The sequence below is a fragment of the Amphibalanus amphitrite genome, unplaced genomic scaffold (genome assembly GCF_019059575.1).
Source record: "Amphibalanus amphitrite isolate SeventyFive unplaced genomic scaffold, NRLGWU_Aamphi_draft 000129F_arrow, whole genome shotgun sequence".
Taxonomy (NCBI): Eukaryota; Metazoa; Arthropoda; class Thecostraca; order Balanomorpha; family Balanidae; genus Amphibalanus; species Amphibalanus amphitrite.
In genome coordinates, this window is record NW_024881624.1 from 823,711 (window position 1) to 837,803 (window position 14,093).

Sequence of the window (14,093 nt, forward strand, 5' to 3'; positions counted from 1 at the left end):
GACCGAGTCCCTCCCTCCCCTCCATGCATCATGAGAGACCACAGCGGGGCCCACTCCATCGTCTCTCACTTCATATAGTATGATACTCGGTACCGTCCCGCAGAGACCGATTACCTCGGATTCAAACAAAGACAGCCGACTGGTCGGAGCCACGACCGGTTCCCGCCCTGCACTGTTGTGGCCTGAAGTTAACGTCACGTTCGACTCATGTACGGCCGGGCGCTCAGACAACTCTGCTGACTTTCCGGCAAACGAGCCGCGCGCGGGGAGATTGCCACCCATTCCGTCCCACCATACCGTCCATGCCGGAATTTACGGCCTCCCACCGGCGACCTATTGGTGATCGGGCGCCCGCGCACGGCCCAACTCTGCCCGGAACAGGCCAACTCGGACGACCCGGCTCGATTGGTCGGCCTAACTGGCCCTCCGCTCCGGTCCCTACGAGTCCCTGAAGTAGTGCTGTGTCGCCCGAGTTACGTTACTGGCACCATGACGCGACGCCGGGCAGGACAAAATGAGATTTCCGACAACGCGCAGTAGGTATCCCTCTCTCCGATGCCCCGCCCCTCCCCCGCCCCACCTCGCTGTTGCGGCCGCCGCCTCCGCCAACGCTATTGTCATCGCCGCGCTAAGACCGGCAGCCGGTGCAATGAACCATGACGACGCGGCGTGGGTCGAGCCGACACCTTCTGTCCCGCCCCGCCTCGCGCCCCACACGACCTGTCGTGCCCTCTGGGCTGAAACTTCTGACTTGAGGGCGGTCTGTGGCAGTAAAGGTCAGTCACCACCGCGCTGCCGTCACCGCCCGTCCCGTGTGTGTCGGTCGTGCGTCTCTGTTCTCGACGCTCAAATAGCGCTGATGTTTGCTCACTGTGTTGACACCGACAGCGACGGCCGGCGCCGCGTGTCAGCTTCCGGTCGACGTCAGCTGAACACACATCAGTGTAACGTCACTGACGGCCTGACGTCGGAGTCTCGCAGCCCACCAACCGGCTATTCAGAGCCGCACGACGTGACTGACAACATCGTGGTACCCGTGCAGACGGCGCCGACGCGGCCCTGTCTCATCAGACGATCTGATGACGGTCCCAGCGGCGGCGGCTGGTCCGACGCCGCCATCTGCGCGCCATCGCTAACGCCCGGCGCCGGTCGAGCTGCGGCAGCTTTCGTCCGAGCCGTGAAAGCTCCTGTATAAGAGCAGCGCTTGGGAGCATGTGACAGCCTTCGTCCTGCAACGCGCCTCCTCCTCCTCCATCCACTGTCCACCGGGCGACCTTGCATCAGCCGATGGAGGGTCTGATCGGACGTCGTTTGTCTACAGACGGGCGGAGCACGGAGGCAACACCCTCTGCTAGACAGCGGCAGCGCCCTTCCTGGCCGACAACAGGCGTCCGGTGGCAGCCGCCCCGACAACAGTCGCGCCGGGCCGCGCCCGACAGGTGCGGCGCCGCCAGAAACCCATCCCGCCCCGCCCCGCCCCGCCCGGGGTCACTGAATCCAGCCACATGGCCATCCAGACGGTGCACATATAGAAAACTGGTTACGACGTGCATAAAATGCAGGGGTAAAAATATATGAGTGAACTAAGTAAAGCGTTGATTACTTTCCCTTTCACACATCGGTCTAAGCTCATTCAGCCTCGCCTTCCATGAGTTTAAAGCGTAAGTGGTGGTTGTGGTTAGTTTGGGAAAAATACCACCAAAGCCAAAAATAAGTGCGATAAACGTCACTGATCTGGCGCCACACACAACTCCCACGCGGCTGAATACGGACCCATGGACCACAGCGAGCTCAGTCGAGTGAGCATGTAGCGTCGGTTGGCGTCGTCTTCTGGGCAGAGGGCTGAACAAAAGGACACACGTCTACTTTCAACATCCGCTCCGTTATTAAAAACGAGCTAAACTGGCCAATACCATTCCATATAAGGGCGTGAAGATCCGCCACGACACCACAAACTGTAATAAACGAAAGGGGAATTTCTGCCTGTCTGCCTACGTTGTCACGAAACACCAAAAGCGGTAACGACCCTAATTACCGTCGAGCAAATCTGATAGCATCCCAAATAAGCTCCACCTTACCAAACTTCACGAACAAACAGGCACCAAAGCACAGTATTCTCAGTACCTCCATGCACACGAGTGGCAGTGTTTGGACATGATCACAGATAACAGTAGTACTGGATTGGAAACAGGATTCCGGTGGCTGCAGTAAGAGGCCGAAAACATAACCGAATATTTCGTGCCCAGACTTCGATATCTTCTCCCACAGGCAAAAAAAAAAAATGGTTTATGTGAATGAAACTTATAAAGAAGCAATCTAGCCGTGCTCGTGTTTATTGCTGCATTTTTGCATAATGGCAACTTATTTTACTAAACGTTGCTGGTTACACTTTCCTCACCGTGGTGAGGGAACGTATGCCACTGATTTGATTATAATGATTTCCCACTCTCATCCACAAAAAGTACTTGTACATGGGAGTTTGATCTCTTTATTTACATGCTAATCGACACCAGTCCTGTCACAACGAACCATCCAAACGTCACAAAACACCCCTTCAAGTGTCACTTCGCTTCGCCTGCCCTCCCAATTTCATCAGCGACCTTACTTCCCCGCCTTACATCTTCTTGACCCTGCTGAGCTTTGGCCTCTTGTCGCTCCTCGATCGGGTTGCACCTGGGGTGCAACCCGATTGCCGCTGGGGTGTCTGCTTCCTGACTTTCGATGGACAGCACTGTCTTGAGTGTCTGCCTCACTTATCAGTTACCATGTTTCCACACTTTCCAGCAAATAGATTGAAAACCGTTGCATACATCTCTGGAAGGAGGCTCCTAAGGACGTCGTGGCTATCATTGCAAACGACTTCCGGTCAGTTCGACATCCCAGTTTACGACTATCTTCGTCACTTCTTGGTTGATCGCAGACCAGCAGCTGGTTCCTGTTAGCTTCCGTCTTCAGCAGTTGCCTCCAAATATGGCAGATCCTCACGGCGAGGTCGATGTCTTCCTGGTCTTTCTCCAGTCGTACCTCCAGCGGCGTTTAGGCGTAGCCCCAAGATAGATCAGCAGGCTGGCGGAGGCACCGTACTTGTTACGCCTGGTGGCCGAGCGTGCCGAGGCGCCAGAGCTGTGTCCCAGGGAGGCTTTGGCGCTGTCATCCATGTCCTCCATTTCAGTGGATTTCGCCCCCGCGGCCACTGGCTCCTGGATGACAAGAGCACCATCCTGCTGTCACTCCTGCTGTGATGCTGATGGTGCCATTCGGGCGGAGGCGTCGGCGGGGCTGAAACGTGACCAGTGACCACCATCTGAAGCCCTTAGTTCGACTTCGGAGTACCGCCTCATTCTCCAGGAACTGTCGGACACTCGACCAGTTGTAGTTGCCACCTGATAGCTGACATTGTCATTCGTGAAGAACGCATCGGTCTGGTCCTTCATAACCTGCTTCTGGTGTGAGTGGCGTGCGGACTGCGGATGCCAATTGCCATGGCTAGTTTCGCTGGCCGCTCATGCACAGGGGGCATCGCGTACCTAATCCACGCTGGTTAATACTGACAGGACTGCGCCGCTCTTGAGCCGACGGCGCTGTCTCTGCATGCCGGTGCGAAATGACCGATCATCTTCGAAATCTTCCTTTCTGAAATGCAGCTCACACATGCGGCGGAATAGTCCTGATTTCACTCAGCCCGGTCACGGTGACCCATGGCGCCAACCCACTGAGCCCGTAGAGATGTTTCGGTGAGAAAAGCGAATAGGTGGCATGTGAGACATCTCCTGTTTTAATCTTTTGTTCCTCTTGGTTCGTTGGGTGTAGCCAGAACGGCAGTTTTTTACCGCTCATTCCCCTCCTCCATTGTTGATGTACCTATACGTTTGTAAGGCTTTGCACCACACTTTGTTTTCGAAAGAAAACACCACGCATTGTGCCCTCTAAATAATCAAATTATAAAGTGAAATACTTTAATTTTTTAAGCAAATGAAAGTAACATTGGTAGCTTTGATTTTAAATGTAAACGACAAAACACAAAAATTACGATTTCTTGCAATACACAACACACAAATTATCCACCCAGCAGCACGCGAGAATCCCATTTTGGCGCCGTCGCATAAAAAACATTCGGCCTCTTACTGCAACTGCCAATATTCTGTTTCCAATCCAGTACTACTGTTATCTGTGACATGATCCATTGTTTTAATTTCATCGCTTCTCTACACGATGCCTATCATGGCGCTGTGAGGTAGTGATAGGACCTGACAAAGCCATTAAATCAACCGCGGTGTGTGAGTGCAGATGTGACAGGCCGGGAAAACTCACCTGACAAAGCCGTGTGATGATCCACACTAATGGTATTGGCGCGGGCGGTTCGGCTCTGCCGGGCCGCCAGACGCAGCAGTTTGGGACTGGCAGCCATGCCTCTCCGCCGGCTGGACGGGGGCGTGGTGTACACTGTGAACAAGGTCAGGTCAGGTCACTGCAGGTCACACTCCCAGACCACCTGCGTGTTTCCAGGACTCCAGTGGTGGCCCACCGGCGACCGCGCACGTTCCTAACATCGACAGGTGATTCCGGGGGTGTCACCGTGCGGCAAAACACGGCGCACAAAACACGCGACGCAATAACAAACAGCTGCGACGCTCTGTCACGGACCGGCACGTTCCTGGCGTGGGCTGGCGCCGCCGGTACGGAGAGTGGGGCAGACGGAAAAGACGACAAGCAAGACAGCAGGCAAGAGGGCGGACTTTCAGACGGGGTAGGCAGGGAGGGGAACTAGCTCAAAGGCGTGATGGACCGGAAAGGGGTAGACGGGCAGACAGGCGAACGGGCGGAATACTCGAACAAACGTGATGGATGAGCAGTCAGGACAGTCGGAGGACGGATTTAACGGGCCAGCCACGCGTACAAACGGCGTGAGAAGTAGGCCGTTAGAAAAAGCTCCTCCGCCCTTACGGCCCCTCTGCGTGACGAACAAGGGGTCATCACCTCGCCTGCCGCGCTGCCGCCGACGCCCAGGATAACCGTCAGTTACTCGGCTCGACACAAAGGGAAAGGGGCTGGGAGAGCCGGCCAGGAGAGCAGCCGACCCGCCACCGCAGAGCCTGGTCCGTGGAACCGACCACGAGCGACCCGCTGCACTGGCGAACCGGCACCGGTGAACCGGCGGGCCGGCGCACCGGTCCGACCGGCACGCTCTCCGCGGCTGCTGCGGTCGACTGCACCGCATCTGGCTCTCCGTCTGGCTCTCCGTCTGGCCGCCTGCTCTGTCTGCTTCGTCTGTCCCACACTGTGGAGAGCTCGACAGCCGTCTTATCCCAGCGCCCGCAGCCACCCACCCTTATCCCCGATCACTGTCGGTCTCTGGACCGCGCGACAGAGACAAACCCGTGCAGTGTCGGACGGCAGAGATGGCCGGCCCAGAACCGGTCCCGGCCGGTGGATACTCACTGGTCTGGCGGCCAGCAGAGGCCGACAGGAAACCTCCGCTTCTGTTCGCAATGTCTCGCAGAGGGGCGGCCGCGGTCAGTGAGTCCCTGCCCGGCGCCCCGGCTGCGTCGTGTCGTGCCTGTAGACAGAGAGGTCAGGTCAGCGACGGGTCAGCCATCATTGTCATGCGTCAGGTCATATTATGCGTCTGTTGTTGGGGTTTTTGGGTAGGCGTTTCAACTCACTATTATGGGCTACCGTCAGGTCGTGTCGGTATGATCGCAAACATAGGGTATAATAATGATCATGTTTGCTGTGGCCGGACAGCAACAATCAGCTCCGTCCATTGCTCCCGTCGATCCAACCTTGAGACCGTTTCCATGACAACAGAGCCCCTGATCGCCCGAGGCGTACGGTCATCGCCCTGATGGTTCGTCCAGAAAGGCGTACACTAGGGGTTATTTATAGCGGTTCCCCATTCCGCTAAAAGCGATTGGCCAACGGTAGTGCGGTTATCAAGTGATGGTTATATTAGATCGTATCGGAAAATACGCGAATGAAAAGTAACAAATGACTGAGATTGTTATTGAGCCGTGCTGGGCAGAGCGCATTTGGATATGAATAATGGAGACGGGGAGCGGCCGCGGCGAGCCTGCGGACCGAGAATGCCCCGGCACGTGGGAGCTAATGGAGGCAGACGGGCAGCGAAGTGATGTCAGACTGTGCCGTTTTCCCGACAAATCTGATAGCGGCTGAATCATGACCAAGGGCGGAGTCGCGCCGCTTCCGAGGGAGCTCACGGGGCTCGGCTTATGGCTGCCCGCGGCACGGTATCCCGCTTTGGTAGGGCCGGTCCTGCCCCGTTCAACCCAGAGATTGACGTCAGAGGAAGCAAACGCCCGCCGGTGTAACCAGCGCGGTAACCCGGCGGTTACCTGGCTCGGAGGCCGGGGCAGCCGACCAGCCAATTGACGTTGCAGGCGAGATGGATGAACGAGGAAGTGGCCGGACGGCCGACACGACATCCCTTGCATCAGAAACGGACAGACCAATCGGCTAATGGGATGGATTCGGCGGCGGCACGTCGAAATATAGCCTCGGTACCGTCAGCGTCACATTAGGGAGAGACCAGACAGTGCCAGACAATCACGGGTAGTTGAGACGGGGTCGGCAATAAATGGGGCGCAGTCATGTCAGACATCGTCAGACATCTCAGACAGATGGACAGACAACTCAATGTCCATCAGCTGCAATAACACCAACTGCAATCAGTTCCACCCACTCAGCACTCCCTGCCACCAGCCATGTTGCATCAGCAACAATTGACTCCTGAAACCCTTCCCCTTCTCACACCCGTCTCCATGGCACCTAGTGACCCCTCTGCAGCCACGCGCGGCGACGCTCCGCCCTCCCCCGACCGTTGCATGCTGCAGCATTCCTACCTGCATGAAGGCGGCGAAGTGTCCGTTGGTCTTCATCTTCGGCCGGCCGTGGAAGAGGCTGGAGACACTCGAGCCCAGTGCCGACCCCAGCAGGCTGCCGGACTTGGAGGCGAACCCAGCCTTCTTCGCCGGAGCGCCTGTCGAGCGAACGGACGGGTTAGAACAGTACCTACACACTACACAGTATTTCCGGTGACACATGGGGAAACACTGCATTGTGCCTAGCTCGCTGGCACGTCCACATGGGGAAGGAAAAATGCAGGTCAGAATTAACCGCGGATGGAATTCGTCTGGCGCCACAAACGCAACAGCAAGCTGACATTCCTGCTCATAGATGGCGCTAAGGGTATACGCCTGCATTTATGCTGTACCGCAAGGCACAAAATCTGGCACAAAATCTGCTTTTGAATTGGAGAGCGTAGTCTTTCGTACTAAAACATTACAAAGCGAGACTGCGAAGTCAGAAACAGCATTCAAACAGCCCGGTAGCAAAACGTTTGACAAAATCGTCAGACATCTTGCTAAGAAATCAATATTGCAATAACTTAACAGACCGGTGCGAACACTGCGCCAGTCATCATCGTCGCTTGATATCCTGTGAAATCTGCTATCTGTGCTGAATCTGAGCCTTTTCTGGGATCGGTTCGCGTCACCATTTTCTGAGCGAAGCCGGTCGCTACGCCCGCCAACTGACGACGACCCATCGTCCCCAAATGGCGACCCTTTCGTGGGATTATGGGCAGGCGTTAACCGATCGCCGGACTCTTTCAGCGGACTCCCCGGGGCGACAGTTGGACGGACGGACCAGGGGACGGACGAGGATCATCCCGGCCCTGCCTCTCTCCCACCTCCCAGCCTCTGCCCGTACCGTGACGCGGCCGGTCGGGAGTCACGACGGCGGCAGGCCCGCGCACGCAGACGGCATTAATAACAATCAGCACCGCACCGCACCGCGGCCGGGCCGGTCGGTTGGCCGCCGCGCCGGTCGGCTATCACGGCGATCGCTGCCGACCGGCCCTGCAGGCCGGGTCAGACTCCGCGGGGTGCGTGCCGCGCATACCGGGCGTCACGCAGTCGTCACGTGGCCGTCACGCGTCGTGACGGCTGCAGAGCGGCTGACTCACGGCGTTCTGTGCAGCCGGCCGTCTGGCCCGACCCCAGCGGAATCTGTCGCCTCAGTCACGGCTGTGCTCTGAAATGGCCAGTGACGGCGGCAGCCGAGCCTGTCGGACCGTGCCGACCGCGGCGGCTCGGCGACAGACGCGGTGACAGACATCTGAGAGCGTTTCCTGCAGATATGACAGCCCAGACCAGCCGCAGTCTCACGCACAAAGGAAACACGGCGGCGGCGGCGGCGGCGGCGGCGCCACGCCGGTTCAAGGTCCCCTGCAGGTGCCAATGGACCCACTCGTCTGTAAGAGCCGGCGCACCTCCCCGACCGACCGATATCATCAGACGCCGGCGGAGAGCCACGTGAGAGGTCATCGGCAACATACCGAACTCCACCAACACTTCACAGACTACAGACGACAAACTCCCCCGATTATCCCTCACCATTGACTGACCTTCGCGAGTACCCTGCCTTGTGATCGCCCACTTCTGAGGTCGGGAGCGGGCGAATGGCTCGGGTAGCCAGCGGATGCGGTCTGGCGGTCACCTCCCTACAGAATCCCCGGCTTAACAAACACACCAATTACTCGCCGATGGCGGCAGGTGAAGCGTCCGGTCCGGTCGAGTCTACCAGACCGGTTCTCACGCGGAGTGCGTACGGGGCCACGCGGTGGCGGGGGCGGAGGGAGGGCTACACGCCGTTCCGCCGATCGCGTGAGAGGAAAACGTGTCTGCGTGGCGTAATACACGCCACTCTGGTGTATCTCATCATCGCACGATCGTAGAGGTATGTCGGTTTAACTTCCTCAGGCGCGGCAATGGTCCAAGAGCGGAGATTGATCACTCATTCATTACTCCGTGGTGGCGGATTCAGATGCCATTGAACCTGTACCGTCAGGCAGCAAACGATTAGGACCACTGATCTCTATCAGCCGGATTCGACCGGAGACAAAAATGGCGCTGATTCGCGCCGCCGTTTGTCGCAGACCGTGCACAATTACCGCCGTCTGTCTTACCGGGTCCGGCATTCCACAGCCACCTTTGTTTTGAGAGGAAACCGGTCCCTAATCGTCGACCCTCTCGAATTTCTCACATTTCGGCGCCGGGCATTGTCGGCAGCTGGCCATACATCATCTGGCGGGGTCTGTGCAGCCGGACCGGGGTGCGGGCGGCGCGGGATGGTCCGGTCCGGTCCCCTGCCGCTCAGCGGGGGGTCGCTCCGGACCCGATGAAAGCGGCCGCCGTGGCCGCGCTCCGGCTGACCGGCCAATTAACATTCTCCGCCGGCCGGGGGTCGGCGGAAGCTGAGAGTGGTGCCGCCGCGCGCCGGGACCCCGCCGGGATCCGACGGGACCCCGCCGCCGGGGCTGCGGCCGGGCGGACGCTGAGGGCGCCGGGGCACTCGAATTAAATCCCCAGTAATCCCCACCCTGGTCGGAGATGAATACTGTATTCACACCGACAGGCAACTAACACGGACGGAGTGGTAATGTGCTGTGTACTCAGGCGGGGGAGGACATGGGTCAACCGCTGTCCGCCGCCCGGTAAGGCGAGCCACTGCCCAGACGGACGCGGGTGGCAAAACGGTCTCAGATGGCGCCGGATGGTCCGAAATGGTCCGGGACGACGGTCCAAAACGGTCCCCGACGCTTCATGACAGTCTCAGACAATCCCATACGGCCTCAAAGGGTCTTGTCAGATCGGTGCCATCAACCGCAGTTGCGGTGGGCCATACAACGAACCTACAACCGCCGAGGCCGGTCAGTTCATTCAGAAACTGGCGGTGATCCCACAGCAGCGCCATATCCGGGTGGTGACGAGCCGGTGACAGCCTCTGCGGCTCTGTGCAGCGCGAATCGACCATCACCGATCATCGCCTATAGCCAGCCGTCAGATCGGGGACCCGCTAATGAAGCTGCCAGCCACCACCAACAAAACCGGCCGGCAAAACCTCCCTGCGAGCCACTCCATCACAGTCAGAGTCAGCTTAGCGCCGCGACCCGTCGTCAATGAAATTAGCCGCCGCATTGCCGGCCGACAATGACAGATGCCGCTGATGTAATCGATAGCGAGACCTCCCGATTTCATGGCCAGTTTGTGAGGGATTTGCTGCAAACAAAATGTTCACTAAACGCTCATAAAATCAGACAAAGCTTTGCGTCACCGACGGATTACAAATACAGACGTGACCCAGTTGACAGTATGCTGCCGTATCGCCACACGGGTAGAGCAAACTGATTGTTCGACGCTCGTGTGTGTGTGCAGCAAGACATCATGCCGCATGAAAAGTCAAACAGCCGAAGACAAACACACGACTGTCAACTGACCGAGTTAAGTCCGTTACAGAGTTCCGAGAAGCCCGCCCCCGCTCGCCGCCGGATCGGCCCTGAACAGATGACCCTGGATAAGACGGCCCGGCAGCCGGCTGGCACTCCCGGCCATTGAATCGACAACTGGTCACGTGTCAACAGGTACTACAGGCCCACACCGGCCGAGTGCATCTAGTGGTGACACCCACGTGACCTTATCGTCCGAGCTGCGAAAGGCCAGATATATCCGAAGTGGCAGTCAATGACGCCATTGCCACGTTCTCGTCAAGTGCGCACTTATAAAGCCTTTTATTAGAAGTGATAGAGCGGATTTGTCCCCGTTCGAAGAATTGTGATAAACTTTTGCTTGGCAATAACCGATAGGCATCCGAAGTAAACTAGTGCAGGCGAAAAGTGCAACTGTTCATGGTCATAAAATTAATGCGCATGCCTTATCCTGAAGTTTTAAAATTGTTGGGACTAGGTGTAAGCTTCCTCAAAAAACAAACAGACACACACACAATAGTATTGCCTGCACTCACAATGTATGGTAAAGGGACTCGATAAAACCAACCAAGGCAAGCGTTAGCTAGCTTGAAACAATTTGTGAGCAGCTGTCACGCAAACTGATGAAACTGACGCGTATTACCCAGTTCTTTTCATGCTAGGTTTGATGAGCAGTCGTACATGGATCGCTCAAATTTCCGGATATCCGGTAAGCTAGCATGCGGCGCTCAGTTTTTAACGTTCCCGATTTGATGGCTGAGAGAATATGGCGTCAAAGTGCATACAAACACGCACGGATAGACGAACAAATCTGAAGTGTGACCTGGGACCTGTGTACTGTACTGTGTAGTGTGTATTTAGCATTTTATCCAACGATCAGCTACATTAGCAAACAAAATACACACGTCAGAAAACTCTGGGAGTAAAGTAATGAAACTAGTCGAGCCGGTTGGGGATCGGGCGCAGTGTTATTCTTCCATTGCGCAACCGATCGCGTTATACCAGACCCCCTGACATGAGTGGCGGAATGAATGACTGTTCGATATCACTCCATATCAGCCACAATGCATTACCACCGCAATCCTCACATCCGGCTGGTGACGTCCGCCTCTCGAGTGGCTCTCCTCGATGATAGGTTTGTGGCGCCAGTGGGCAAACATGCCACCCCCGTCTCGTCTGGGCCCTCATGGCGCACTGAGATAGCGGTCCCAGGTACAGACAGAGACTCTTCAGGTGGATTCTGACGGCCACGGCGACGGCGGCGGGCCGGAAACGGCTGCCATCTCGATATCGGAGACCGAACAATGCAGCAGGTCTGCCATTGTTCGGTCCCCCGGCAGTGAATATTCCTGGCATTGTGAAAAATGCGGATCGCGGCAAACTTCATTCAAGTTCTGCGTGCGTTTTTTATCGTTATGATTGGTCTTCAACGCGCAGGTGCGTAAATGCGGAAGACCGTGGGAATCAGTCGTGGGAAAATGCTGAGCCATCAGTATACAAGGACGACTTCTATGACACACGCACTTTGGACTACATAATGAGGGTGGCGGTAGCCCAGTCGAAGTCTGTACTGACGTTTACAGCACCGGTTATAAATGACATTAAGGGGAACAATAATGTTTCACCGGTCCAATATTTGAGTCCAATCACGCATGCCGAGCTCCGCTAAACCGCGAACATTTCAAAAGATTGTCTTTTGCAATGATTCAATAATGCCCATATATAATTACATATTCCTCTCCCGAGATACAAATCACAACTTGCCCCTTATGAGCAAATCTTATATAACGATCAACGCATCGAAACATAGCGAGCCACATTAGCATATGACAAAGCTGCACGGAAGCTCAGTTTGTCCAGTGGCGGTCAGTCTCTCAGATTGATAGCCCATAATCGTCCATATTGGGCGCACAGTGCAGCGGCGGGTCGATGATCCTGTGCCCATCTCGATGCACTACGCCCACCCACTCGCGCCCGGCGCCGTGCACAGTGCACGGAGCAGCGACTCACCATGGTTGGTGCACAGCGGGCAGCTCTGGTACTGGGTCATGCACGTGTAGCACCGCTCATGGCTGCAGGCGTCGGTGATTTTTCGTTTCATTCCCTGGTCGAACGGCATTCCGCACACGGGGCAGATCTCGTCGGAAAGGTCAGCGGAGATCCGGCGGAGAGAGGTCACGTCTGGAAGCACACGGGTCAGACAGGTCAGATCAGAGGTCACCAGGTGCACGGAGTACGACATTGCTTAACGTAACCATGGCAGTGAACTAGGTGAGATGAAGATTAAACAGATTAAAACTGAAACGAATCATAGCGGTCACATCACATGCACACAATAAGTCAGCACTAATCCAGTGCAGTGTTCTGCACACTCGGGGTGGCTAAACCAGTGCTGGCTGGATTAGTGGCCCAGCTCTGCGATGGATTACGGTGAAAGGCGGAAGCCGGTGATGTCGGGGATTAGGTCGCCGTGGAGGACTCTGACCGGTGCTGGCGCCGGCAGCACGCCGCTGATCCACTGATAACGACACCGACAGTGATTTTTTCGATCATGTCCTGACAGGAGAACCGGCGTCACTCAGACGGGTGACTCTAACCAACAGGATTAGTCTAAAGACCACAGGTGATTCTGAGTGTTTGAGAACAAAATATCCAGCAGCGATGGCAGAAATAGTGGAACGGGACGGAAACAGATGTTGATGTTTTGGATGTGGTACAGATTATCGGGCGCCACTCGAGTGCCTTTCTTGGTAATGTGGGTCGGCATAAATGAGCTAGTGAAGTGGCACCAGTCACCACCACTCCAAGCAACAGCAGTCCACAAACAATGCATTGTCATTATATCAGATGTCCAACACTCCACCCTTCCCCGAGCCGTTTCTGTTCAGCTTGTAAACATCAGGACATCCCCTTTTCAACAGCTGCGTCCTGTCTCAGAACAAGAACCATCCATCTTTCAGTTCGCGATGTGGTGTCAGGTCCACCTGGCCTTAGCGGGCGCGTGCCATCCTGGCTGCTTTCGCTCTGTCGACTCCGCAAAATCTCCGGGCCTTCCCTGGGCCTCATCGGGTCTCTCCAGACTTCTCAACTCGAATACTCCTCTAAGATATCCCCGAGGTTCCCCAGACCTCTCCGGGCCCATCAAGCCATTCCCGAGTCTCTTTCGGACTCCCCAGATCTCTCCGACCCTCTTCGGGCCTCCCCTGTAGCCTCCCCGGCCCCTTCGCACTCCCCTTCCTCCAGCTGATCGGTGCAGCTGCCCACGCCAGATGCAGGCAGCGCCGCCGTCAGGGGTCGGCTCGCGGCTCGGACAGACACCGCTATCAATCTGCCGATCAGGGGAACAGTTGACCGACGTGGCCGGCCTCTCCCAAAAACCGGCCGTTTGCCAGTCGAGGCGGCTGGGGAAGGCGTAACGTGCACGGTGCGAAGTCTGCTTGAAGGTTAGGATGGTGGTATAAAACCTGGCCGGGGGCAAGACGAGCAGGTCCTTGAGCAGCGCTAACAAAAAATCAAACACCGTTCTGGTGCTGCATTTAAAGTTTAAATACTCGCATCATCATAACAAGGGGTGCATTTAATCGATGCACTGCATCGCCATTTGTCTGTGGGTGCCAATTACTTCCACACCGCCTATCAAAACACAGAGCCATCCGTCAGACGCCCCCTTGGCCGTCTGTCAGACACCCCAGTCACGTCTCCCTCCAGCCGTCGCTCCATCCCACCGCTGTCTCCTCCAGCTGCCGGTCCTCGGTCTCCGATCAGCCAGACGGGCTGGATTCCGCACAGGCCAAGACGTGAGTCAAAC

At 56.5% G+C, this 14,093-nt stretch overlaps 1 protein-coding gene across 8 annotated transcripts in view; it reads right to left on the reverse strand.

Moving 5' to 3' along the window:
- The window catches only part of LOC122381858 (protein TANC2-like), a 179,353-nt gene that overhangs the window by 12,974 nt on the left and 152,286 nt on the right, over window positions 1-14,093 (reverse strand). For 5 of the 8 annotated variants that reach the window (XM_043366587.1, XM_043366581.1, XM_043366580.1 and 2 more), the window contains 5 exons: window positions 12,296-12,466; window positions 6,861-6,997; window positions 5,440-5,557; window positions 4,312-4,443; window positions 1,774-1,842 (listed from right to left, as the gene is read on the reverse strand). In XM_043366587.1, the coding sequence (XP_043222522.1) occupies window positions 1,774-1,842; window positions 4,312-4,443; window positions 5,440-5,557; window positions 6,861-6,997; window positions 12,296-12,466 (627 nt within the window). The remainder of the gene's footprint in view (window positions 1-1,773; window positions 1,843-4,311; window positions 4,444-5,439; window positions 5,558-6,860; window positions 6,998-12,295; window positions 12,467-14,093) is intronic. The other 3 variants (XM_043366584.1, XM_043366583.1, XM_043366586.1) reach the window with 1 other exon arrangement.